Here is a 27,687-nt window from a genome sequence, read left to right on the forward strand (position 1 = left end):
CTAGGCTACCAAGTTGGTGAAGTACTGCATATCCCATTCCTTCAAGGTCCTCCCATGATAGTTAAAATAGATGCAGTCACTAAGACAGCTGGCTGCCATCAAAGGCAGGGCACTAGATACAAGAAGATGGAAATGTTTTTCAATCTCACAAAAATGTTTAATTTCCAAAAATGTCCTCTTCTGAATCAGAATAAATCCAGGACTTTAAGTTTTTCATAAATAAATAAGTACCTGTTAAAGTAAGCCACTTACCATCTCCTAAGAAAACAGGAGACAATGCTCAAGTTCCTGCTCTGTTTAGTTTAGACTGAGGAATTGAGCTTCACTGTCTTTGTCAATTGCATTGGCTACCCAGTTCTTTGCTTGTCTGGTATAGACTAAAATGTTCAACCTGGACCCTTGAATCTTTTCTTGAAAAGTGTTTCAGTTTCAACAAATTAGTAATTTCAGACAAATAAAGGCACTTTTTCAAAAAAGCCTTGACCAGTTCTACTGGGACATGTCTAGGCTCAATCAGAACCTTAACATGAAATAATTAGAAAAAGTATTTCTTTGTCTTTTTTTCATTTTGAGCAATGAAAAAGAGATATATTGTTTTCCATTTAGCTTGTACTCACTTCTAGTAAATCTCACTTTCAGGTTGTCATACATTAGCACAGAGCCACAAGATTTACAAATCTTATACTGCAGGGATTTCCACTGAACTTTTTTCCCATAAATACTGTAATAAAAACACTTCCGTTGTTCTTAGGTTTTGTGAAATGTTTGTGATTGTTAATCTGAAACCTAAATATGGGCCAAATTTGCCTTGGCAGTAATTTCCCTTCCAAATGACCGTTAAATAGGCTGGTAATATAAAATCTCAGTAGAAAAATTCTAGTCAAGTCCCAGTACTAATTGAACACATTGGGCTCCTATACACATACAGGGAGACTGCTCTAATGTGCTGTAATTCCAGTGCAAATGTGGAAATTAACACATTCCATCAGCCTTCAGCATCACATGTATCAGCATCCCCATGCTAAAAAATGGTGGTGGGGTGCTTTAAACTAAAGCTCATTCAATGAACTTTTGTTCAAAGTGCCCTGCTGCCATTTTTCAGTGTGGAGACGCTGATACACATGACACGCTGGGCGATTTTAATTAGTGTGGTTCTCAGAACTGCGCTAATTAAAATGACACCCCCCCCAAATGTGTATAAGCGCCCATTAAAACTATGGGTTCTGTTAAATGATCTTTGAGTTGCTATATAGATACCTATATTATGCACGCTTGGTATTCAAGCAAAATTCCCTGCCACAGGAAACATTTCCTTGTAAACTGTGAAGTCTTTTCAAACTGAATTGCATTCACCTGAAAAGCTAAATTTTCGAGGCAGTACCACATTCTTTGCTGTTTAGTAGATACACCATCAGTAGTCCAAACTAACTCTTTTCTTCAGGATGCTTATTATCTCAAATTATTTGTACAGATATTTTTCTCCTATTTTATTGAATCAAGTAGTAATTACAAGAACTACTAGGAACTACAGACTTGTATTTGTTCACAGAGCAGAAGCTACACGGGCAGCAGCAATGCAAGCATCCTTGCAGGTACACTAATATGCCTAAACCCTTTCAGAAGTATAGATGTGATAGGTTATTCTAAGTATGGTTGATAATTGAAAATATATATGTAGGGAATATAACTGAGAACACTAAACTCACTTTACTTTTGCTCTCACTTTTGCTCTGGTTGAATTTAGGTAACTAAGTATAATCCTATTCCACCCTATTTTAGTCCCTAAAATACCATTAATGCATCTGTTTTTGTAAAATACTGTCATCTTAACCATAAAATTATCACAAAACAGAAGTAATAGACAGAAGGGGGATGATACTTTTTCTGTCAACAGCTTTGTAAGGACTGAAGGAGGATGGACTAGGATCCCACTTAGTTGTGTAAACCCATCTAAGTAACCTGAAGTTAGTCATTTTTGTTCAAGTTACTTAAAGGCATTTGGACATATTACTGGAAAATGCCTACTAAAATATTGCATTAGCTATATAGGTATTTTGTAACCCACAGCAACTTAGTTGCTCCCACCTGTGTTACAAGCTTGCTATACTGGATGCTGCTGTTTATCCCAGACAGCAAATATCAACCCTCCTGAGCAAGATATTTCTTCATTTATGTTTGTACAGTGTGTTCTTCATCCTGACAGAGCCAGATCCAAGCTGCAGCCTCTTCAGCTGGTTAAATCTGACAGTAAGAGGAGCCAAAAGCTGTAAGAAAACAACATGTCTTGCAGTAATGAGGGTCCAAGAACTAGTAGAACCAGGACAACAGCAGATGAGCTGATTGAACCATTCTACAAACTGGACTCCCTTGAGGGTTAATTTTCTCTCAACCCAACCACTCTTACTGGTAGGTAGGGTACAAATTGCATGTAAATCCTTCCACACATATGCATAAAGCTTCAAATGTTCTTACATAATTAAAAGAGAATAATATCACTGCCATAATACACTAAAATGTAGTTGAAAAACCATAAATACATATTTGTATCCACTATGGTTTAACACACATCCCCCCACTCTTGGGGGACCACTGTCCTTCACTCTCCTCTATAACAATAAAGAAGACATTATTCTAATGCACTTCTCTTACCAGGTAGCAAAGTATTGGACATGATATAAGAACCTGAATGGAGTAAATTATGTTAGAAACAAGAATGATATAGAAAAGAACATTTTAAAATAATGATAGACTAAGAAAAACACCATGATTTAAATTGTTTTGCTCATAGGTTATTAAAAAAAAATTTAGGGCATCAAAAATGTCTATATTCTTTACTGTTACTGGTGAAAATAATCCATTGAAAACAGTTTTTAAAAAATCATCCCTGTATCATGTTTGTGAGCCAGACCTGGAAGCACTCCCAACACAAAATTGACCATAAACAAAACTGAAGTTAAAGTCATAGCTTTTCATGACCAGACCCTATACCATAGTAGGGACTGAAGTATTGTACTGTTCTACCTACCCCAAGTTCTCAAAAAATATGAATCATGGTAGCTTTGTAGCAAAACATCATCTTTGCCTTAAGACTAAGGGCTCCTACAGATGTGCAGTCAGCCTGCTCCAACACGCTGGAAGTCCAGTGCATTGGAGCAGACTTGCTTAACTGAGGCTGTTGAAGCATGGAAATCAATGCAGTCTGGCAGCCTTTCACAACATGTGTATCAGCATCCCCATGCATCCTCATGCTGAAAAAATGGTGGTGGGTGCTTTAAAATAAAGTACGTTCGATGAGCTTTCATGCAAAGCACCCCATCACCACTTTTTCAGTGCAGGGACACTGATACATGTAATCCTGTCCCAGAGCACATGTAAAAATGCCCTAAGGCTGTGTACACACATTCAGATAATCTGTGAGAATTCTCCCACGTTTGTTCTCCTAGTAGAGAAACTTAGTCAGAACCACATGTACAGAAATTTTAATGATAAGGTTTAGAAGTATGGAGAGCTTGCAGTTGACACTGTGCAGCTAAGGCTGGGATCCTGTGCACACATCTCAGCAAGCACCAAAGGCTACCCTTAGTTTGCCTGGTGGCAGATGGTAGCAGTGCATAGGGCAGATCTGATTGGCTGACCCAGACTGCCCATGGTCAGCCTGTGTTTCTATGCAGCACAATGTGGGGATTGTGCAGGGAGTGTGTTCCACTCCCTGCCGGTGCAGCAGAGTCCAGCAAGCCACATTTTTTTCTCCTTTGTGGCGGGGGGCATACGGGGGAGATGGGGAAGGGATGCTGAAGGACTGTTTCTCTTCTGAGACATTTGCTCTCCCAAGAGAACCTCTTGGGCAGTGGCAATGTGTAGGGGGTGCACAGGGGTGCCCATGCACCCCCTGAGAGCACTGGTCCACCCCCTGACAGCCAGCGTTCCCCACTTAGGTGATGCGCAGTGGGGGCAGACAGGAATGCTGGTGCCCTCCTCCTCACCTGAGAGCACCATCCAGAGAGTGGAGGCACCAGGAGAAGTGCTGCTGGCACTTCCAGGCATGCCTCCAGTACTTCCAAGTCAGCACGATCAGCCATGGGGGGAACCCCCCAACCCAATCACTGACTAGCCACTGGGGGGGCAAGTGCCCCCTCTGAATCAGAAGGCACCAGTCACCCATTTCCTGGGAATGATTTAATTTGGGTTGTTCCTAGGTTATTTTTCTTCCAGAGTGACATTTTTTACCCTGAGATAAAAAGCCTGAACATCTGAATACTTATGGTTTCTCCTGGGAGATCAGCAACTCCCCCAGAAGAAAATGAATCCCTCAGCAGACCTTAGTCACAAAACGTAATGAGCAGGAAGAGAATCTTTTGAATAATTTGTTTTTAGAGACTTCAGAAGGAAAGAATGCATTTATACTTGGGTGCCTAATAGCTGGAATAGGATCTGGACCTCCTTGTCCAACATGAGAAAAAGTAAAAGCAAGTGCAGAAATAATCCAAACTAAATTCAGTTTTAAAGATCCTTTATGTTTTAATGATTTAGACTCTTACAAACAACATTGGAAAACACGTGTTTATTTACAATGCATTAAGTAAAGCAGAATGCCAAGCGAGTGCTACATATTTGGACAGATCTGCTCAGTAGTTTCTGTCTGAGTCACTGCGTGCCTTTTCTCCCTGGATTTTTTCCAGAAGTTTAAAGGCAGATTAGCTATCTCAAAATACTTGTACAATATTTTCCTATCAGAAGTTACTTTCAGCATTGCTTTGATTCTCTCACACAGGGTGGCTAGATGGTGACAGGTTTTTGTACTCACTTTGTGTTAAAAGGGTTGAGATATGGGAGAAATGAAAAGATTTTGTTTCTAATACATCAAACTATCCATTTGCTTCACTGAATTCACTGCTCTGTCTCGCTTGCTTTTCCCTGCCAGTCTGACAGTAATAGTCACTCCATTGCCTTCTGCACCTGCTGGTTGTCACAATGGAATACAGTAGCACCTCTCATTAGAATCACTGTCTTTGTCCATGTCCAGCAGTTGGAAATGTAGTCTTCCTGCATCTATATCTTTCACACATGTAGATATATATGAGCACACACACATAGACATGCACACATACTGATATTTATACCTTCTTCCTCTGCTAAGATTTCTTGGACCCTGACTTACTGCTCTCACTTCATCCTGAGTTTTCTAGGGTCTTTCCTATGTAAGAGGAGTCCCTTGTGGTTCAGTGGTAGAATCCTTGCTTACTACACAAAAGACCTGGGTTCAATTCCATTCCTGGATATTCATACAGTTACAGCCATGGAGGCACCAAACATCTGGATTCAGTCTAGTCTTTGGATTCTGTCTCAGTGGCCTAAAGGGAGAATAGGAAGTCTGGGCAGCCTCCACTCCTCCAAATTTTTTTGCCTAGGCATATGCATTGAAGGTCTGGGTGGCCCTCATGTGTGCACTATGATCCAAGAAGATTGATAGTTGCCACTTCCTATGTAAGAGGGCTTTAATCACAAATGCAATATATTCTTGTTTCTCTTCTGATTCTTCATATATGGCTACATGTGATTCCAGGGATTTAATCCTGAAATAAATTAGAGTTAGTACACCTACATGTTCATTAATGTACTTTTGCTAATGCATATTAAATGTAGTACTTCCATTGTGAGGTACTAGAAAAAGGTGCATTAGCATATTTTAATGTACGTTACTGAAAGCGCATGGTTTTTTGTGATGCTTTAATGCACGTTAAAATAGGCTAATATGCATTAAAGTTGATGTGTAGATGCACCCAGTTTTGCCATTTTACCACCAGTACATTACTAGTGATTTTACCACCTGTTCAGCTGCCCCAGAAGTGTTTGTACTGTAGCCTTTAAAAAGAAATAGATATTTTTTACTATTGTCAAAATAAAGAAGTCATTGATTGCATCTTGATTAACTTGTTTAGCTTCTATTACAGACTTACTGCTACCAAGAAAGCCTGGGCAGATGTATTTAAAAGGATTTGGGGAGGCTGAAGTATATGCCCATGATCTGAATATTTGCAATTATTTTGGTTTCTATTTCACTGTTAGGTAAGATTTGCCTGAAGACTCGATAAAACAAAATAATAATAAATCTTCCTTCCCAGAAGTGTTGTGCTTGAGGCTTAGCTAATGTTTGTAAAATGCTTTAACATCCTTTATGAAAAGTCACTTTAGAAGTGCAAAGCTTTCTTATTACTAAATTGGGCAGTATATTTTTTCTAGGACTCTAAAAGGAGTGCTTTATATAACATATAAATAGTATTATTACCAGGATACAGATCTAGAAACTGAGGCACAGGGTAAATGAGACTACCCTAAGACCAAAAACTGAATTGAATGCAGAGATAAGAATATAAACCTAATCTCTTGTCACCTCACCCTCTGCCTTGAGTAGCTCAACATGTGGTTTAGCAGAATGAAGAGATTTTCAAATACCATTATTTGACTTTGCTCTGTTTATGAGATTTTATGGGTTATGATTCTAACATGACTTTCAATTATTGTATTGCAGGAAATTTCCTGTGGAGATTTAACCACTATTTTGCTTGTAGTCTGCAGCTGTCTAATAATACAGACTAGATCCAAAGGGGACTTCAAGCACCTAAACACAGAATGTTTTCAGTGCACTTAGCTCTGTGGTCTAATCCAGAAAACCCCTATTATAGACTCTATATAGACTCAATGGGGAGAGTTAGGTGCCCCAAAATAGGGTCTATAAGGACCAGCATGCTGAAAGGGGACATCTAGAGCTAGGTGTTAGGGAAATGATCAGCACAAGATATTGTCTTCATCCTCCCATTTTCCTCATTTAACATACTGAGAGGTGTGCCTCTCCACTCGGGATTCGCAGCATTGTACCATATTTTGCAGGTAGATGCCTATGTCCTTTCATTTAAAAAAAGGAAGCAATACATTATTCCTTTCTTTTGATGGGGAGGACAAAGTGGTGGATAAATCACTTATGTTGTGGGAGACTCAGGTTCAACTTCTTCATTCTGAGGATTCAGATTCACATCTTCCACTTCCCTGAAGAGTCCCATAACCACCAGGCTGTGTTCTGTTCTGTAGGGAGTGAGTCACTCTCCACGCTTCCTCCTGGAACTGGTCCTTAGTACAGAAAATAATTAAAGATATATTGTTCAAGTGACAGAGAACAGGGCTAACTTAGATGTTAGGGCATTCATCAAGGTCTAGTCCCTGCTCAAATGATTGTTTATGCATTTCCAGTTATTAGCTAGAAAGAAGAGTATGGAGTTGAACATGGGACTCCATGCATCCAGGAAATGACTCAGTTCCCAGTCTGATGTCATGTTTCCTTTTTGCCATTCTTTGGCCTCTGACAAACATTCAAGTAAAAGCATGATGCGGCGTAAGCAACTGGTAGGGGGCGCACGGGGATGCATTTTCCTCCCCCCCAATGGGGCTGGTTCCCCCACTGATGGCCAACGCTGATACAGTCGGCAGGACTGGTACCCCCCCAACAAAGTCAGCAGCTTCTGTGGGTGTCCCCCCCACAAGGTTCAGGAGGCACCAGTCACTCATGTATCAGATGCGGCATCTCCACATCTGGTGCAGCATCTCCACAATCGTGCTTCCTGCCATGCCATGTGCATGGTAGGGGGCACGATTGAGGGATCCAGCATCAGATCCCATCACGCCTTATTGTGTGTGCAGGGGGAACCCAGGCTCATGATCCTGGGCTCCACCTGCACCAGCAACTAGCATGCTCTCAAAGCTGGGAGCCCTGTTAGCTGCGGGGGCTCCTAGCCGTAGGAGCATATCCTGCATTCCTGTGGCTGAGAGCCCCTTAGCTGATTCAGGCTCCCAGCCAAGAGGGCATACCCCATGGCTTGGTGCCCCAGCCTGGCCATACATTCAATTAATGGCATGGAACCAGCCATAAAGTTATTATACCTTTTTGTGTAATAACTTTGTGGCTTATACCTTATTTTATTACACTAATTGCATTAATGTGTGGCTGGGTAACAACTTAAGACATGATTAACTGGTAAATCATATCTTAAGTGTAACATGCACCAGGGGCCTCTGAACCAATTAAGCTTGAACATTTAATTTGTCTCAAAGGCTAATAGCTTCAAAAGGCAGATAGGGAAGTACCTCCAGGCACACACACTAACCACAGCCAAGCATGTAAATTGGTTGTTGGGGCATTTCCATGGCAGTTGAAGGCTATGGATTTGAATCTCCTCAGGCAGAGGTGGGAATTGAAATTGTCTTCCATCGTTTGAATGAGTGCTCTAATTTCTGAGCTATTATAAGAAGAAAGTCTCTTGTTGCCCAGTCCATAACAGGCATCAGCAGCCAATTCCTGCATGTTCCTATGGAGACTGATCAAGAAGGTAACAGCAGTCTTTTTCAGAGCACATCTATTGAAACAAGCCCCTCTAGGGTGATAGATAGGGAAATACCTGGTTCAGAGATCTCATTCACCCTTAGGCATGACTGAGGTGTCAAGCTGCTCAGCTCTGTGAAGAATGTGGCTTTTCTAGACATGTGCAGAAGCAGCATTTTAGTTGCCTGTGGAATATTAAGGTCAGGGCTGAGGCATCAAATTAAGGAGCTTAGATATCTCCAAGGCTAAGCAGCATCTGAGCAGGAATTTCAGGATCCTGATTTTGGACCTAGATGCCTACATTTCCTGAGCCCAACTTAGTTGCATAAATCCCTTTTCAGTCGCAGCCCTGAGTTTTCAGGTTTCAGGGTAATCCAGTAATCTCAGACATTGTTTTCCTGTTGTTGTCCTGGCAAATTACACGCACTTACCTTTGCTCATCGACATTAATAATAAAGTACAGAGACAACTTGTGAGGCAACTCTCTCCCTGCCTGCGCCCCTCCTCACATCCCTACCTACTGCTCTTTTTCATTACTCCCCCTAAAACAAAAGAATGAGGAATCACATAAAGATCACTGTCTCTGTTTTTCTTTTATCCCTCATGTCTTCATTTCTTTCTCTTACATTGTATACTTCCCTTAGTTGGCTTCTTTTAATGAGCTGTATTGTATGTCCTTTGACTTATATACATGTGATTGGGCAATGCCTCAAACTGTAGACATGAATGAGATCTTTTTTTCTCCACCCACCCCCACCACCTTATAAATACCTCTTACCTCTGAGTAAGCACAGTTGAGTTGTACTAGAGGACAGCATAGAATGTATACCTTATGATGGAGAAAAAAACTACTTAGAAAATTACATTTGCAAGGTATTGTAAGTATTTTTACATTTACCTACTAAGAAAGCAGTAAAGCAGTATAAATAATGCTTTTACTACATGGCAACTAGCATATCTATGCAAAGTATAATCAAAATTAAGTTTGAATGTTTTAAATGTATATTGCCAATATCACTAAGTTATCTAAACAGTCTGGAAAAAAGGCCAATAAAATAGGAAATACCTAGGCTTAAAATGGTATTTTTTATAACAAGTACTTAGAATAAGTTAAATCACTGTAATAACTATTGTCTTTTTTTCTCTTGTGCAATATATCGAACATAATACATGTGAAAAGCTTCCGTTTTATGACAAATTGAAAGTGTTTCTTAGAAACTTCACTAGGTTGGCAAATAAAGAGGGACAAGCAGAAGAAAAGGGGAAGAAAACAAAATTAAACAAAAAATTATTACTGTTCCAGTGTTTCTATTTAGAGCATGTATGTTGGTATAACTACTGTAGTATTCCCTTAATCTATTTTAGATTATTCCTTCAACTTTTATTTATATGCGTAAATGAATTTCCTGCTTGCTTGTTGAAGGAATTTTTCTTCTACATAAAACTTCTACACAGTAACTATCTTTTATTATGCTTTGATATTCCCCAGCTTGCTGTACTGGAAATTCAGACTCTTTTACCCTTCCTTTTATTATGCACACAAAGGGACACTTCAATAAATTACTGACAAATGGGTGTCAACTGAGTTTTCATTGTCCCTTTGGAGTATGTGGTTTGAGGCTGTTTTGCTGGCTTTACAGTATATAGGAGAATATTGAAGGATATTTGTTTTCAGTTTTAAATATGTTCTAGTTTCATTCCTGTGGTTTAGACGTCCTGTTTCTTTAGCTGCATTATTGTCTGTTTCTATTTGGTTATTTGTGTTCTTATACAATTGTACATGGTTCTGAATTTCTTTAATGCTGTGAATTGTTCTCTTGATTCAGTGCAAATGACTTTGCCTATACTTTCCCATGCAGGTATGAAAAGCTATTTGGATTGGCCTTTTGATTATTTTCTTTTTTATCGGGGAATTACTCAGACTTTGCTTATGTTAAGAGAGTCACTTATTAACACACGTTTTCACCACCAAGATAAGACTTTTCCTTTTATATTCCTGATTTCTACTCCTTTTCTATCATGTACCTACTCCTTGGTTTGTTTGGGTTTTTTGTGCTTGTTTTTTTTCATTTGGCACTATATCCATGTAAGTCACCTAGGAAACCCAGTTGCTGGTGCTCTATAGGGAAAATATTGATTGTATTTCTTAGAATTTTTCCTCTGTATGTGGACTTGTTGATGTGCTGTCCCAGGACACACTTTCATTATACACCACGTGCTTAGATTACATTTTTGTCAAATGGAAGATGAACAATAGCAATAGTAAATAATAGGAACAAAAGTTTGAATTGGTAGATCTCACTTGAAGATTTCATAATGATGAGTAATCAGCTCTATTATCCCCATTTTACAGAGAAAAAAGTTCAAGGTAGAATAGTAAAGTGATTCTCCCAGGACACAAAGTGGGTTAGTGGGAGAATCAGGAAACAATGCTAGATAAGCTTGCTTCCCTGAGCATGTTTGTGAAGAATATAAACCGGTATTAGAAAAGAAATGAATAAACTATAAATGTTCTTCGTTCTCTTTAGCCTATCTGGCCAGGTACAGCCATTACACTTTTACCAGTATGTGACTGGAAATTGGTACAGAACAGAACAGAAGTTCGACACACAAAACCAGTCTATACTGGTAACAAAACATAAGTTTGGCACACACAGACTGGTTTAAAAGCGGCAGAACTCATTCTAAGATTTGCTCCCTGCACCCCCCACAAAGGGTGAAGGCACGTTCTGCCCACTACCACTCTAAACTACACTGCTTACAGAAAACCATGTAAGTTTGATTCCACTTCAGGCTTTTTAAATGTCTTTACCTAGCCTCTAAGTTACAAGTACCCATATACCATTCAAATGAATTAATTAACTCCAGCACCTCAGTTGATCTCACCTAGGGTTTCCATACGTCCGGGTTTTCCAGGACATGTCCTCTTTTTAGGCCCTTCCATTTCCATCCAGGCATTTTTTCTAAATATCAGCAAATGTCTGGGATTTTGATCTGGCTCTGCTATCCCAGCACTTCCCAGCTTGCCCTAGCAAGGTGCAGCTTGGGGCTGGGGAGAGCAAGGTGGAAGGGCAATTGGAGGCAGAGGCATTACGTGACCCCCTGGCAGCTGCAGGCAGGTAAGTTTGTGGGGAGCAGAAGTTGGAGGGTCAGGACTGGGGAGCTGTAGGGGGGGGGTGCACATGTGTGTGTGTGCATGCACATGCGCGCGCGTGTGTGTGTGTGTGTGTGTGCGCGCATGCACATGTGCATGCTGCCAGTGCTGGAGCTGCATCAGGGTGAGGAGGCAGGGGAGGTGCCTGCCCCTCCGGCAGGGGAAGGGAGTGGTTCTTTGGGGGCAGCAGGGAGCTGCATGGGCAGCAGAACTCAGGGAGGACAGGGGGTTGCAGGTTGGGAGTGAGGGGCACCAGCAGGGCTTGGTGGGGAGGCAGGAGGCTGTGGGTCGGGAGTAAGAGGGGTATCAGCAGGGATAGGGAGCTGTGGGTTGGGAGTAAGAGGCACCAGCGTGGCCTGGGGGGCAGGGTACTGTGGGTTGGGAGTGAGGGGCAGAGGTAGGGCATGGGCATATCACTGCCTCCCCACGACAACCATATACCTTCCCTCCTCGCCCCGCCCCCCCAAGGTGTCCTCTTTTTTGAACCTGGAAATTTGGCAACCCTATCTCAACTGGCTCCTCACATGAGAGGAGTGCCTATTCCCCAGGTTTCTAGGACCAGCTGCTTTCAAGGTATCACACATTAAAACCAGCATTAAGTCCTAAGAAGAATTAGCTTCCTGTATAGTTCTCATATCCAATATAGATACCTAATTTAGCACAGCACCAAAATAACCAGTCAAATCTTGACTAAATAAATAGTAACCAGAGAAATAATAAAATGAATAGAGACAAAGAAGGAGAGGCGCTGTGGATCATGATTAGTAGAGCTGGTCAGAGAAGAGCTTTTGACAAATTTGAATAAATTTCAGTTGTCAGGGTCTGATGAAATGTATCCCAGGGTGATGAAGAAACTAGCCTAAGAAATCTTGGAGCCACTGGCAATATTATTTACAGAGTCGTACATGACAGGCAAAGTCCTAGAGGACTGAAAATGAACTAACATAGTGCCAAACTTTAAAGAGAAAGAAGGAACTGAGAATTCATAAAGCAGTCAGCTTGACTTCAGTACCTGTGAAGTTACTAGAATAGATTATTAAAAAAATTGTAAACACTTGCAAGAGGAAACAGTGATTGCTAGCAGTCAACATGGCTTTATTAGGAACAGCTCATGCAAAAGCAACTTGATTTCCTTCTTTAATGGGGTCCAGTTTGTTAGATGAAGGGAATGTGGTGAGCGTAATATACCCGGACTTCAGCAAAACTTTTGGAACAGTTCCACAGGACTTTCTCATAAGAAGACTGGAGGTAAAATTACTGTCAGGTGAATATATAATTGACTGAAATAACTGCAAGCAAAAAATAGCTTCAAATGAATCAGTGTCATGATGGTAGGTTTCAGGTGGGGTTCTGCACAGATTTTTCTGGGTCTAGTGTTGGTTGCTATTTTTATTAATGCTTTGGATAAAGAAATAGCTTCCTAATCAAGTTTGCAGATGACACAGACAAGGAGGGGTTGCAAATACTTTGGAAGATAGAATTCAGAAAGATCTTGATAAATTGAAAAATTGGGCAACTAGGCAACAGAATTAAATTAATCAAAGGCAAGTGTAAGATGTTACAACTAGGGACAAAAAAAATCAAATGCACTCTTACGCTTTTAGTATACTATGTATAGCATGGAATGTGATACTCAAAACTCTACCCAGTGCTGGGTATACCTTCATTTGGACATATCTAGGATTTTGAAAAGAAGAGTGTGGAAGATGCAACTGGGACACTCCTCCTTCCCCCCACCCCCTGCCCCCTGCACCAGCATGTCACAGCAGCAGCTACTGGGGACTTTTTTGAATCCCCAAAGCAGGTATGACTTCCCAGCCCACCTCCATGCCTCCCCTGCCCCTAGGCACTGCCCCCTCTGGCCATGGGAAAAGCCCCAGAATTGCTCATACCCAGCTCTAGCCAGGGACTGCAGTGAGACAGCTGCATGGGGTGCCAGGCTTCAGGACAGTGGCAGCAGCAGCAAAGTCCTCCCTCCTGGTGTCTGCTCCCTGCCCAGTCCCTCTAACTGTTCCCAGACTGCCAATGTTGACCATCCCCACCCCAGCCTGGCACCCCCGTGGAGCCACACTCAGCAGCTGGAGTCCCTCTGGCCAGTGGGTAAAACCCAAGGGAGGGGACAGGGAGCAGTGACCTACCACTGCTGCTGAGCCTAGTACCAGACACAGCTGGTTTCCCAGCCCCTCACTGGTGAGCCACAGGTGAGCTGCACTGTTGAAGGGGCTGTGACTACACCACTACAACTAAAAAGGGGCAGGAATGGATACAGAGTTGAGCAACAGATAACTAAGAGGTTAGACTATAAACCATATGAGGAAAGGTTGAGAGAACAAGGTGGGCAGGAGGCATCAGGTAATTAGGTACCTATCAAAATTGCAGCGTTGCGATTTTCACAGAAACTGCAAAATCAGTAGATCCCTTGTGAAAAAGTGAGAACTACAAAAAAGCACAAAAACAGCCAGTGAGTGAAGGGTGGGGGAGCGGGGGCGGAGAAGAGAGCTGTAAACAAAACATGGTGGGAAGCCCTGGCATCCTGAAGTATGGGGGGAGGGAAAAAGAAAGTCCAGGAGAGCTGGCTGTACTTTAAAGAAGCCTTACTGAGAGTGCAGGAGCAAACCATCCTGATGCACAGGAAGACTAGCAAGCATGGCAGAAGACCAGCTTGGCTTTGCAGGGAACTCTTCAGTAAATGAAATAAAAAAAAGAAGCTTATAGGAAGTGAAAACTTGGACAAATTCCCACTTCTTATAAGGTAGGAGTATAAGAGTATGCTCAGGCATGCAGGGATGAAGTCAGGAAGGCAAAGCACAACTAGAGTTGCAGCTAGCAAAGGATGTGAAGAGTAACAAGAAGGGTTTCTACAAGGATGTCAGTAGCAAGAGGAAGATCAGGGAAAGTGTGGGTCCCTTACTGAATGGGGGAGGCAACCTTGCAACAGGATGCAGAAAAGGCTGACATGCTCATTGCCTTTTTTGCCTCAGTCTTCACAGGCAAGGTCAGCTCAGACTACTGCAGTGGGCACATAGGACTGTGTGAAACAGCATGGTTTCATTTCAAAGGGACAGTGATTTGTTTCACTCCTTCAAAGCTGTTTCAAAGCATTTCAACATTTCGCCCATAGGACCTGGGGGTTACAGTGGACAATAAGCTGAATATGAGCCAACAGTATGACCTTGTTGCCAAGAAGGCTAACATCACACTGGGTTGCATTGGTAGGGGAGTTGGCAGCAGGGCAAGGGAAGTGATTATTCCCCTCTATTCAGCACTGATGAGGCCACATGTGGAATACGGTGTTCAGTTTTGGGGCCCCCACTACAAAAAGGATGTGGACAAACTAGAGAGAGAGTCCAGTGGAGGGCAAGAAAAAATGGTTCGGGAGCTGGGGCATATGACTCATGAGGAGAGCCTGAAGAAACTGGGCTTATTTAGTCCAGAGAAGAGAAGACTGAGAGGGGATTTAATAGCAGCTTTCCACTACCTAAGGGGGGTTCAAAAGAGGATGAAGCTAAATTGTTGTCAGTGGTGGTAGATGACAGAACAAGGAGCAACAGTCTAAAGCAAGGAAGTTTAGGTTAGACATTAGGAAGAATGTTCTCGCTAGTAGGGTGATAAAGCACTGGAACAGGTTACCCAGAGAGGTGATGGAATCTCCATCCTTGGAGCTTTTCAAGACACAGCCAGACAAAGCCTTGGGTGGGATGATCTAGTTGGGGATGGCCCTGCTTTGAATAGGGGCCTGGACTAGACTACCTCCAGAGTTCTCTGCCAACTCTAGTTTTCTGTGATTCCTGAAAAGGGAGGGAGATTTGTGTGATAGAACATGATGGGCCCTCCCAGCACCTCTGCTCAGCTGAGGGGCCCCAGAAGACCTGCCCCTCCCCAGAGACTGATAGATGGTCCAAGCATGGTACCAGTCTCCATTTTCACCTCTGATTGGTCAAGGGGCCCTGGAAGTCTTGCCCCTCCCCAGAGAGCCATTGTACATGGTTCTTAATGTTCTTAATGCTGTGAATTATTCTCTGGATTCAGAGCAAATGAATGCCAGATAAAAAGGAAAAATTCAAAGGACCAATCAAAATAGCTTTTCACACCTGCATGGGAAAGTATAGGCAAAGCCATTTGCACTGAATCAAGAGAACAATTCACAGCATTAAGAAAATTCCTAACCATGTACAATGCCTCTCTGAGGAGGGACAGGACTTCTGGGGCCCCGTGGCCAATCAGAGATGGAAATGGCAACTGGTGCCAGTTCAGACCACAAAATTGTGGGGTGGCCACTCCAATTTTGGTAGATTCCTATGGCTAATAGGTTTCAAGCCTTTGAAAGGCTGCCATAAAGAAGAAGTTGGACAGGCAGTTGCCAGCAAACCCTACATTTGTGTAATAAGTTGGACTACATGAACCTGGAATTATTATGATTCTATGAACCTTAACATGTTGTTTTTCATTATTTTTTTTCTTATGTGTCACAATGATCATGGAATCAGATCCTGCTGCTAGAAATAATGTCTAGTTTATTCAGAGCTATAGCTAATATTAACCAGGATGGTTGGGTCTAAGATTAGTAACACCTCTGGGACAGTACTGACTCCCAGCCTACAGGCATGACTTCCAAATTGTCTGGGTTCATGCTGGGCAAGCTGGTCTTTGCCAAAGTCACAGTTTCTGTGTGTACTGCGTTAATTCCTCCATTGGATTAACCTAAGGATATTCCACTATGTTCCATCATAAACCTTTTAAACATCCCCCCTATATACTTTAGACAGCAGGCAAGAAACAATGGAATCCTATATTTCTCCATATAAGAGTAGTTTGAAGTCAGATGAATAAATGCACAATAGTACCCCCCTGTGCTCTTGGCAAGAAAAGACACTAGAGAAGACACAAGAGGCAACATTCTGTTTCACTTTACAAACCCAAATGAGATTAGACCTATGAGGATTTCAGGGTTTCCTGCTGGACACTTAAGGCTTTCTTTCTACACCTATGGCAAGATTCATGCAGAAATCTGCAGCAATATCTGCAGAAAGGGCAGGGTTTATCCCAGTGACAGTTTCAGAGCTTGTCTATATTGGGAAGAAGTGAGGAGTTACTTCTCAGTGTGATGCTGTGATGTATCCTCCACATGTGCAGGACCTATATCCACCCTGACAACTGACTCTTATTACTCTATGAATCATTACTTCCACATGGCAGAGATATCCTCTGCTATCAATGCTCAGTATTGTGAACAGGCATCCTATACTCCTTTGTGTCACTAATGGGCTCAATTCTTTGTGCAATCCCTTCCACTGAGAAGCACATTCTGGAAGCAACTGGAGTTGGGTCAAGCTCTAAAAATGCCATGGTTTCTTTCCTACATCTCCTTCTGGCTTAGCTAGCATGATTTTCGAACTGTTAACCAGCCATCCTACTGTGCTCTGTGACATGATGTAAATATTCAGGAGTTTGTGCAGATGTATTTGACATGTTGCTTCTGGACAGCTGGAGTTTTGCAAGCCAGCCACTGCACTGCCAGAGAGATTTTCCTGAAGTTTTGGAAATAGCAGTGACAGCAGATGCTAGCTTGCCTGAAGCTACATGGGAAGAACAGGGGGGGGAGAGGGCCAAAAAGAGGTAAAAGAAGGATGTCATGGAAGAATATATTTCAAGGGGGAGGGGATGGATGGATTTTTTTTCTCACATCAGCTTCATTTGTGGGCTTGTGGGGCAAGCATCAAATAGTGGAAGAGGATCATGCTGCTGATCTGGGGTGACCAGCCATGTCTGCAAAACCTTAAGATCACAAAGGGCACTTCCCTGAAAGTTAGTTGAGGGGAGGGTAGCTTGTCACAGAAAAACAGATGAACAGGAGAGCTCTCCATCTGTATTTGGAAACATGTGGTCATCACCATCTGGAAGGCCCAACACTTCTGATTGCCATTAGTCAGAAGCTAAGCATTAGGCAGATCAACTACTGGGGCTCTTGTTATGGAGATGTAAGAAATATTTGAAGGTATTATCACTGCAAGTTATAGGGCTTGTCAATGCCTATAAATTATTACAGTCTACTCCATTTAAATACATACCTTGGGACAGAAGACAAGCCTTCTCATTTACCCATGGTATGTACTTATTCAGACTCAATGTAAGAAAAATCAGTGTGTGTTAAGTATGTAAACTTGTCAGTGTTAGCAGCCCAGAAACTGTCGTTATTTTCAAGGCTTATTGTCCCCTTATTGACAACAGCTTCTTCTTCATGTTACTGGCCCCTTTAAATTGGTGCAAAATACAACTGGTTACAAAGTAATACATTTGCAGAAAAGTGTTAGAAAGGAGTTAACAGCTACAAAGTATATTGCCATTTCAGCCTCACTACTTATCTAATGTATGCAGTTAACTGAGATGTGGATAATCAGAGTTTGTTACGTAGTGGTAACAAGTCGGTGCTGGCATGGTGCCAGGAAGTTAAGCAACTTGCATGTTTATTGTTAGGGCCATGATTTGAACCCAGGAAACTGATCTTCTGAGATGGAGCCAAGCCCAATACCCATCCTGTAGCAACCAGTAGACAGACAGGACCTGCTGATGCCCTCCAACAGCTTCTCAGGTTCTGCCTCCTTCTCCCTCCTTTCCCTCTGCTCTTTCCAGGACCCAGTTAGCCAGTAGCACCTCACCAATCACTTTCCCTCTTTAAGGACAGGAAGAGGGTAAGGAAATGGCCAGACAGCCCCAGGGTTTTGTTTGATCTTTGACTGATCCTTGCTACAGCAGCAACTAGTGGCGACTTTTCTGAGTCACCTTCAGGCCCTCTCCCCCAGCACTCAACTGCACATTCCCTCACTTCCCATTCCCCCCTCTCCCTGCCCACCAGGGTCTGCCTCTGGGCATATGAAGAGGGGCTGCCACTATTCCCAGCTATCCCAGGTGTAGAAGAAGCGCCAGAACTGCTCATACCCAGCTCCAGTCAGGGACTGACTGCAGTGAGCAGCTGCATGGGGTGCCAGGTTCAGCTGTGGACAGTCGCAGCAGCAAGTGGGTACCCCTTCCAGTGTCTGCTCCCTGCCCAGTCCCCCCAGGGCCAGGTAAAGACGTTACATTTTTACTAGTATAATTGATCAGGAACCAGTCTATACCCATAACAGAACAGAAGTTCAGTACACATAAACTAGTTTAAAAATGGAGGTATCCAGTCTAAGCTTTCCTCCCCTCACCCCCAAATGATGTATGTGTATTCTGTTCACTGCTAATTGAAACTACGCCGCTTACAGAAAATGGTGTAACTTGGATCAATTCCACCTGGGACTTTTTGAATGTCTGTACCTAGCCCAGGTGCTCCCCTCTGGACACTGCGTTTGTCTGCAATCATAACTGAACACACTGTATTTTGCAGAACAATGTTGAGAAAAAGAAAGAGAGTCTTTCTGAGGGCTGATTGTTGCAGAGGTTTTTGAAACACTGTAAGCAATTGTCAGGCTACCTTCTCCAAAATTAGTTGCCAGGAGCCTGTTTCAAGGAATACTCTGTAATCCTACTTTGAATATAGTGTCCATCTTTTTTATTTATTGCGTGTGTGCATGCATACGCACGCACATTTGTGTGTGGGTGTGTAACTTGTCGTAACTTGCTTCATGTGCTTTTCCTGTGTGAGGTATGGCTCCAGGATGACAATTCCATGGTTTGCTTGAATAAGGAGTGTTGGGGAGGGGTTCACTAGGTAAAGTTTGTTTCCCGCGTTTGTACCTTCAGTAACTTACTCAAATTTTGAAGTCTGAGGTTGTGCTTTCGCTACATGTAATTTATTTGCTGGTTTTCAATCAACCTGTAGTTTGTGGCCAATGTACTCTGAAATAACTTTCAAAAAGAAGTTCATGTGAAATTCACCACAAATGAATAAAACCATTCCTTAATGTTCCAAAAATATAAATATGGACAAATTGACTCAGAGGAAGTGTGCAAATATGGACTTAAATAAAAATAAGCAGGAGGGGGGCGGGGAAATGCCATGAAAACAGCAAAGCAGTGAAAACAGTGCTGTTCGAAATAAGCAGCTCATGCTTTTAGCTTGGAAAGTTACAACCTTCCTTCTTGGTCATGCATTGGAGCAGCATGCCAGCAAGCTCCTGTTTGTATAGGAGGGATCAGTGGTGAAGCTGCTACCTTCAGGGCTGTGCAGGAAGGAGCTGTTGGCAAATTGCTGTTCCAGGTAGATGATACCTGTAGGACCCACAAGACCAGAGCAGCTCGATGTAGCTGATACAGTGTGTCAGAAGAGAAGGGGGAGGGAGAGTTTTGACAGATCAGGATTTCCTGAAATAATGTTTGTTTGTTCATGATTTCAGCTGCCTCGGCATCTCTCTAGCCTATTCAACAGCCACTGCAAGGCTGTGTTCTGGCAGCTTCCTGGTCACGGAAAAGCCCTTCTTTGCCACCTTTTTGTTTGCCACCCGTTCTTCTGTTTCTCAACCTTAAGACACCATTTCTACACCTGAGCTGCCTGGCTCTGCTTCTTGGAAGCTGCTGGGAGGTCATCAAATATCTTTCTTCTTTCCCCCTCAGATTTGCTACCCCTTGAGTAATTGATAAACTCATTGTTCGGGAGGGTCTGACCCAGTCACATGAGGATCCTATGTGTAAGTAAGGCCAAAAAAAAAAAAATTAACGCAGAGATATTGTTCTTTGTTCAATGTCCATGATATAAAGCTTTTTTTTTTTCCTTTAATGTTGAGTTGCCATCCTCAGCATCTCTTTCTAAGCTTAGTTTCTACTCTTGAGACACTCTGAAGATATAAAGGCATTTTCTACTTTTCTTTTCATGCACTTTGAAATCCTGATGCAACCAGCTCCCTAGCTCTTGTAGACTGTCTGTAGTGACTTATTGGTACATAGGATGATGCAGTTAGTGTTCTCCTGGACTGTACTTACCAGTGGTGGGTTTGTAACCTGGGCTTTCAGGAGACCCGGGGCCCAGACTAGTTATTACACTTGCATCTCTGAAGACAGTTCTAACATTGGAGGATGTGTTCCCCTAATTCTTGTAACCAGAAAAGAAAGAAAGTGCCTATCCAACAAGATATACGTTGATGTTATTCACCAGAATGGTCTTTCCTGAGGAAAGGCAGAGCTATCTGTTTTGCAATGAGTAAGCTGGCAGTTATGTCTTGCAATACAGTCATAATAGCCTTCTCTCCATATGGAAGTTATTTTTCTTCTGTAGGCAAACACTTAGTTTGCAGTAAAAAATAAGTACACTAGCTTACTTGGTATACTAGCTCAGCATGGAGTTAATGTTATTGGTGCCTTGTTACTACCTCTGTGTGTTTCCGAAATGGGAGTTTGCTTACTGCTGCAATGCCAGGTTTGACTTTAGAAAAAAACCTTGCTAAGTTCTGTACTGAAAGCAGTCTTGCACTGATAAACACTATACTTTTGAAATGGAAAAAAAAAAACACGTAGAAAATGCTAGTGTTCTCAAATGTACTTTATAGCAACATAATCAGAAAAATGAAAAAGGTCTTAGCTGGCAATCCTCTCAGTGAACACATTTCTATGCTTTTATATTTGGGTTTCTTTTTTGATTCATGCATGTTCAAAGAGGGAAAGGAAAAGAGGTATCAGGGTAAGGAGCTGCTGGAATAGGAGGGCCAGCCCTAAAAGAAAAAGGGGGTGGCCATGGCAGCAGCTATTGTAACATGAACATGGTTAAGTCCTACTCCCCTGGCAGTTCCATTTTTGGAGCATGAGATTTGGGGAAGTTTGGGTTGGGTGGGGGGGGGAGTGGGGTGGAAATGAATACCATGACAGGAGGTTGAAAGCAGAAATCAGGAAACAAAAAGGTGATGTGATCTGTGAGTAGGTGAAAGCAGCAGAGATATTTTAAATGTTCATAGCCAAAGTGGTTCTAATCAAGTCTCCTTCATTATGTTTACAGTTTTGATCATGAGTGTGTATGGAAAGCTGAAGGTTAAGAAAGTCAATCCACCCATATAATGGAGCCCACTGAGCACCCAGAAAACTGTAACAAGTTTATACTGTGGCATTTAATTCTAACTATTTATAATAAAGGAAAATAATATAAACCAAAAGATACTTACCTCTGCAGTGTCTCCAGTCTGCTGAATGTGCACAGGGCTCAAAGGCTGGATCCACGTCTCTGGGGGCACCTATACACATGCATTGAGGCGGCTCTGACTCACTGTAATTATAGCGTGTCAGAGCAGACTCAATTAATCGAGTCTACTGGAGCGTGGTAATTACTGCAATCCAGCAGACTGCAGCATCTCGTATATCAGTGTTCCTGTATTGAAAAGTGGTGCCAGGGGTGCTTTAAGTAAAGCTCATTCGACTGATACATGTGACACTCTCAGCACTTTAATTAGAGTAGCTCTGGGACCAGCTCTTATTAAAGCGCCCTCCCCCCCGCCTCCTGGAGCACATGTATAACCACCCTGGAAGTGTGTTTTGCTTCTGAGTCCACTTTGGACTATTCTGTCATCTGCTTGGTTTCCTGTATGGAGATGAGGTCCTAGATTCCAGCTAGTCCTTTATCTTAGACAAAGTTCCTGTGGTCACCAGCATTGCTTTCATCTCCAGTGTCCCCCACAAAGAGAGGCAAGATGGTGGCAAAACCCTTTAAAGCTGCTTATAATACTCACGGGTGGCAGAAGCACTTCTGGAAGTCTAGTTAGTCCTAGCTTTCTTTAAGCCTCTTACCTCTTTAGCTCTAATCAAGCACCTAATGTCATCCTCTTTGTCACAATGCTGTGTAGTCAGCAGTTCTTCCCTTTTTATTCTCCCTACCAGGCCTCAAAGTACCTGTGTTTATGGTGTCTTATCTTCAGGAACCCTGACCCTTTGCCTGTCCCTAGACAGCAAGGAGATAAAAGACATCGCCTAATTTTAGGTGGGCAAAACAGTGGTATAAATACTAGCTGTAAGCTGATTTCATGAGCGTGCAAATTCAATTAGACCTATGCACCCGCATTTAAACAAGGAGGTGATTAACCAGCTCTACCATAGAGCTGTAGAGCAATTCACAGGTAAACAGACTGACTTGTGCAGCAGGATACAAAGCAGTGTAGGAAGGCAGTTGGAGTGCCATCAAAATAGGATGCCATATAAAAATGCCCACACACACTTCCCTGGGCAGTGACTTACTGCATGGATTTATTTTTATTTTTTCTTTTTAACAGGAGTCCAGCATAAGCAGTACCTTGCCAGTTATGTAGATGTAGGTTTTCTAACTATGAAGTAACTGAGACAAATTGGAAATGAACTATGCATCTGTAGAAAGCTCTTATTTGGAAAAAAGACACCCTCCACCTCAAACCCAAACCCTGAAGAGTTTCTGTCATTAGATAGTTTCCCCAAACTGCTCTTCAACTATAATCATCCCATTCCTGCAAATTGGCTTCTAGCAAAGAAAATATTAAAGTAATGTGAAGTTTAATCCAAACATCCTCTCTTTCGCAGGTTAGCTGTGCCTAGGGTGTCTTCTTTAAAACTTTGCACCCTCTCCCAAGATGGTCATTTCTACTTCTGTTATGTTGGGGTGGGTATGAGTCTCTTGCCTTTGCAGTATTTCACCTCCCCCACAACACATTCCTAGTAGGCTCAGCACCTGACAACAGGACAGGGTGTTTCAGATAACTGTGACTGTAACAAGCAGGTACTAAACCCACAATACTGTAATGGAGGAGCTTAAATGGATCAAGAGAAAATAAGACAATGTTGATGGCAACAGTTTTTCCTTTTCTACTCTCTCCAGGGCCGGTTTACTGGATGTAGTTCTCTTCTGCTTGTGTAAGCAAAGACACAGGCTAGCCTGCGTCACACTTTGAGGGGTGAATGGCTGAAGAGGAATCAGTAAAATAGCAGAGCTGTAAGAACTGAAGCTATTAGCCTTTTTATAAGATTTTTTTTTGCCCTAGGCAATAATGGGTCAGTAGATCCATGAATGAAAGGAACACACACAATATTCATACACTTTATTTTTATTATAACTAAACTGCTATTTTTGCACTTTGCTATTTACCATTACAATGCATCCAAAAACATGTTGTGTTAATAGACCTCTAAACCAAAACATCCTTTTAGGCCTTAATGCTCTATTTAGATATTTATTTTTTAAAGTTAAGTACAGGGAGCTATTGGACTAGCTTAGGAGGCTTTGAGGTTTCTAAAATCTTCCTCATACTATTTTGAATGATAGGGGTATTTTGGAGAGGAGGGATTGTGTTTTGTGGGAGGAGGATGTTAGCTTTTGTTTGTTATAAAGGGGATTTTATATTTGGATGTGGACTCTTCAGAATAAATGTTATGAAAGCAACTGGTAAGCAGCAATAGTCTTAAGTCATAGAAATATAAAGAAGCCATGCAAATATTTGTGACGTAACTAAACTGCCTTGCATAATTGGTCTTCTGCAATGTAATTTATGCATTTCCAGATCTCTTGGATTGGTGGCAACTTCTCCTTTTCTATTCCATGAAACAGCCTTCTCCATTTAGCTATTATTATATTATCATATATACAAATGCCTCAGTGCAGCGGTGCTAAACATGTGAGCTGCAGGCTGGATTTGACCTCTAAAGCAATTTGATCTGGCCATGGCACAGGGGAACAGCAGCAAGCAGCTCAACCCAACACATCCCCTTTCCTGTCTTGTGCCATGCCACATATTCTCTCCACAGCTCTCCCTGCTCTCTCTATCCCACTCTGACATTGGCAGCAACCTGTCTTCCCTCCTCCCTCACCCCACTAGATGAGATAGTCAGGTGGCCTGTGGTGTAGCCAGGTTACAAGCAACCCATTCTAAGGGGTTGAACACCACTGTCTTATAGCAGGATTTGGCAGCCTCTTTCCAACAGAAGCTGGAGGTTGCAGATAATCCATGGCTGTAAGCCAGCTGTCTAAACTCACTCTTGTGGAAAATACCTGACCTATTAGCGAAGGAAGGCATTGTGGCAGAAATGCCCCCGTCAGTGCCCCTCTCCAGAGATCTGTCTCCACCAGCCTGAGAGTCTGGTGTTGAATCCCTCAGGGCGGGGATCTCCCACCTTGTCTGCATGACAAAAGCCTGGCGCCTGGGAGGCGATGTTCTAGTCACCTGGGCAGGGGGGAAAGGCCCGGCCCTGCGTGCAGGCCCAGGTAGCCAGGGATGCTTGGGAGATTGGTCAGCTTGTGGCCAGTATTGGCAGCTTCGATTGGACTGGGCTGCTGAGGTCAGAGAGGTTATTTAAGGGCCCGGTCCAGGAAGAAGGAGCCATTAGCCATGCGGTCATCCAGGTGAATCTGAAACTGGCTCTCTCCTCATCACCGCATGCTCCAAGAGTGCCCTGCCTCCAGAGGGAACAACAACCACCTCTGGACGATGCGAGTGAGTAAGCTGCTCGAGATCCAATCAGATATTTAGCTTCAGTAACTCAGATGTGTGTTTAAACGGCTACCTCAGCCACCCTGGTTTGCTCTATGGGATTCCTTTGATATTCCTGTAAGATTTCTATGATACTGCTCTACCTTCTACCCTGTTTCCACCCTACCCCCTGTAATCAATAAAGTTCTCCTTTGTGACCGGTGTGGGAGACTTATTGAGGGGTGGGTCTAAATTATGCTGAGGAGGCCCCTTAGGTCTGTGGACTAAGGGAGGCTTCCCTAATCAGCCCCTGACTTGGGAAGTGCCCCAAGTGCTTATATTGGGTCTAGGACCTATTGGACGATCAGGCCTGTGTTCTCCAAGGTGCGCAGAGCCAGAAGTGAGTCCAGAGCCTTGGATGGTGGCAGCGGGAACCCCAGGCTAGCGGGTGTGCTCCAGGGAAGGGGTGGGCCGGACGGGAGGCACCCCAAGGGAGGCACTCAGAGCCTGGAAGGTGGTCGGGCGCAGGGAGGTGGGCGGCTCAATGCAAGAGCGCCCCCTACTGGCCCACCACAGGCACAGTAGCACAGCTTGCTCCACATCTATGAGGAGTACTGCAGAGGAGACAGGTGGCACGGCACAGCTTCGTGCTACCAATCCCCCATGCCAGATTTGGCCTCTCTGGGCAGGATCAGACCTCTTTACAAGCTGGAACTGGCCCACAGGCTGTAGATTGCCAACCCCTGCCACAGTTAGGAGCAGAGGGATTGGCAACATGCCACCCCTATTTGTTTGGCTGTACAAGAGCCACCCACTCTGGAGTCATCTTGCTCTTTCTCCCCATTCTTCCCTCTTTAAAATAGGAAACCAGGAAGCAAGCAGTGGGCCATAATGCACAGTTGGGGAAAAAGAGGTCTTATACTGTATGCTAATAGAAAGAGGAAATTGCATGCACATAAATCTGCAAAGGAGCAGTACAGGAAAAAACAATCGTGCTTCTCTTAATTGCAGTATCTCTGCTACTTTTCCAATGCTCTATAACTGTACTACTCGCAAATAGGGTTTGGGCATAAAAAATCTCTATGTAACCTTTGGGAGTAATTTATCATGACTTGTTTTCCTTTATATAGAAACAACGTGCATCTAGGGGATGGAGCACAGGAGTTGGGAGCCAGTATTTCTGGATTCCTTTTCTGATCATTTTGATGTCCCCAAAGGCAGATGTAGATGGTCATTCTCCTCTGGAAATCAGTGTTCCCTCTCTACCAAAAGTGATTCACTTGTTAGGGAGCATGCTAAACCACAGAAAAGGCTAGAGTAAATTAATCCTTACTCAGGAGCAAGAAAGGAATCCAAGGAGAATTTTGTGTCTGTCTGTCTGTGCTTCTTCCTAGAATCGCCCTATATGATAGAACAAGCAAAAAAGGCACACAGCCCTGCAGAGTGAGTTATAATGGTATAGTCATATAAATCCAAATCCTACTCACTCTTTTATTTAATTTTAAATTAGTTTTCCAAATGCAAAGGAAAAATAGGGTGTTATCCATCTGTTTACCATATGTGGTATATGGAGAGTTACATACTTTTTACTGAAAATACTTCAGAAGATTGTGAGTAAATCCGCACATTTTAATGGCTTGTCAATATTGAAAGTGCTATTCATTTTGCTGTGTGATTGTTTAATGGCACACTTATACATAATTGAACACCTGACGCTGTTCTCCCTTTCTCTTTTTTTTCCAGAACAAATTATGACATCGACATCAAAAGGAATTTTTCGCCCATTTTTAATTATCCTCGTTGTCCTGGGTTGTTTCATGGCATTTCTGCTTATTTACATCAAACCAACAAACAGCTGGATCTCTGGTCCTATAGAGTCTGCCAGCTCAGTTTTGAAAATGAAAAGCTTCTTTTCTCCAAAAAATGATAATTTTAATGAAACTACTATATTGATCTGGGTTTGGCCCTTTGGTCAGACATTTGACCTTGCATCCTGTCAAACAATGTTCAACATCCATGGGTGCCATCTGACTATTGACCGCTCATTATATAACAGATCCCATGCCGTTCTCATTCACCACAGAGACATCAGCTGGGATCTGACTAATTTACCTCAGCAGACTAGACCACCATTCCAGAAATGGATCTGGATGAACTTGGAGTCTCCAACTCACACTCCACAGAAGAGCGGCATTGAACACCTTTTCAACTTGACCTTGACTTACCGACGTGATTCAGATATTCAGGTGCCTTATGGCTTCATGATGGTTAGTACAACTCCATTTACATTTGAAGTCCCAAGCAAAGAGAAGCTGGTGTGTTGGGTTGTAAGTAACTGGAACCCTGAGCATGCTCGAGTCAAGTATTATAATGAGCTTAGCAAATACATTGAAATCCATACCTATGGGCAAGCATTTGGAGACTATGTGAATGATAAAAACTTGATTCCAACTATCTCCACTTGTAAATTTTACCTTTCCTTTGAAAACTCAATCCACAAAGATTACATTACGGAAAAACTGTACAATGCTTTTCTTGCTGGGTCTGTACCAGTGGTACTGGGCCCATCCCGAGAAAACTATGAGAATTATATTCCAGCAAACTCTTTCATACATGTGGAAGATTTTCTTTCCCCCAGAGAGCTAGCAGAGTATCTGCTGATGCTTGACAAAAATAACAAACTGTATCTTAGCTACTTTAACTGGAGGAAGGACTTCTCAGTGCATCTTCCCAGGTTCTGGGAATCACATGCATGCCTTGCTTGTGACCATGTAAAAAGACACCAGGAGTACAAGTCTGTTGGTAACTTAGAAAAATGGTTTTGGAATTAA

The 27,687-nt window shown here is 42.6% G+C and overlaps 1 protein-coding gene across 1 annotated transcript; it reads left to right on the plus strand.

The window, feature by feature from the left end:
• Positions 1–2,247: 2,247 nt before the first annotated feature.
• FUT9 (fucosyltransferase 9) lies at positions 2,248–27,687 on the plus strand. Its single transcript, XM_006030041.2, has 3 exons — positions 2,248–2,406; positions 5,952–6,066; positions 26,600–27,687. Exon 3 carries the CDS (start codon positions 26,608–26,610, stop codon positions 27,685–27,687), a length of 1,080 nt encoding a protein of 359 aa, XP_006030103.1. The 5' UTR covers positions 2,248–2,406; positions 5,952–6,066; positions 26,600–26,607.

This window comes from Alligator sinensis, unplaced genomic scaffold, assembly GCF_000455745.1.
Source record: "Alligator sinensis unplaced genomic scaffold, ASM45574v1 scaffold145_1, whole genome shotgun sequence".
Taxonomy (NCBI): domain Eukaryota; kingdom Metazoa; phylum Chordata; order Crocodylia; family Alligatoridae; genus Alligator; species Alligator sinensis.

Excerpts from the sequence above, each read along its gene's own strand:
- FUT9 (XM_006030041.2), top strand. The coding sequence starts at position 26,608 with ATGACATCGACATCAAAAGGAATTTTTCGCCCATTTTTAATTATCCTC.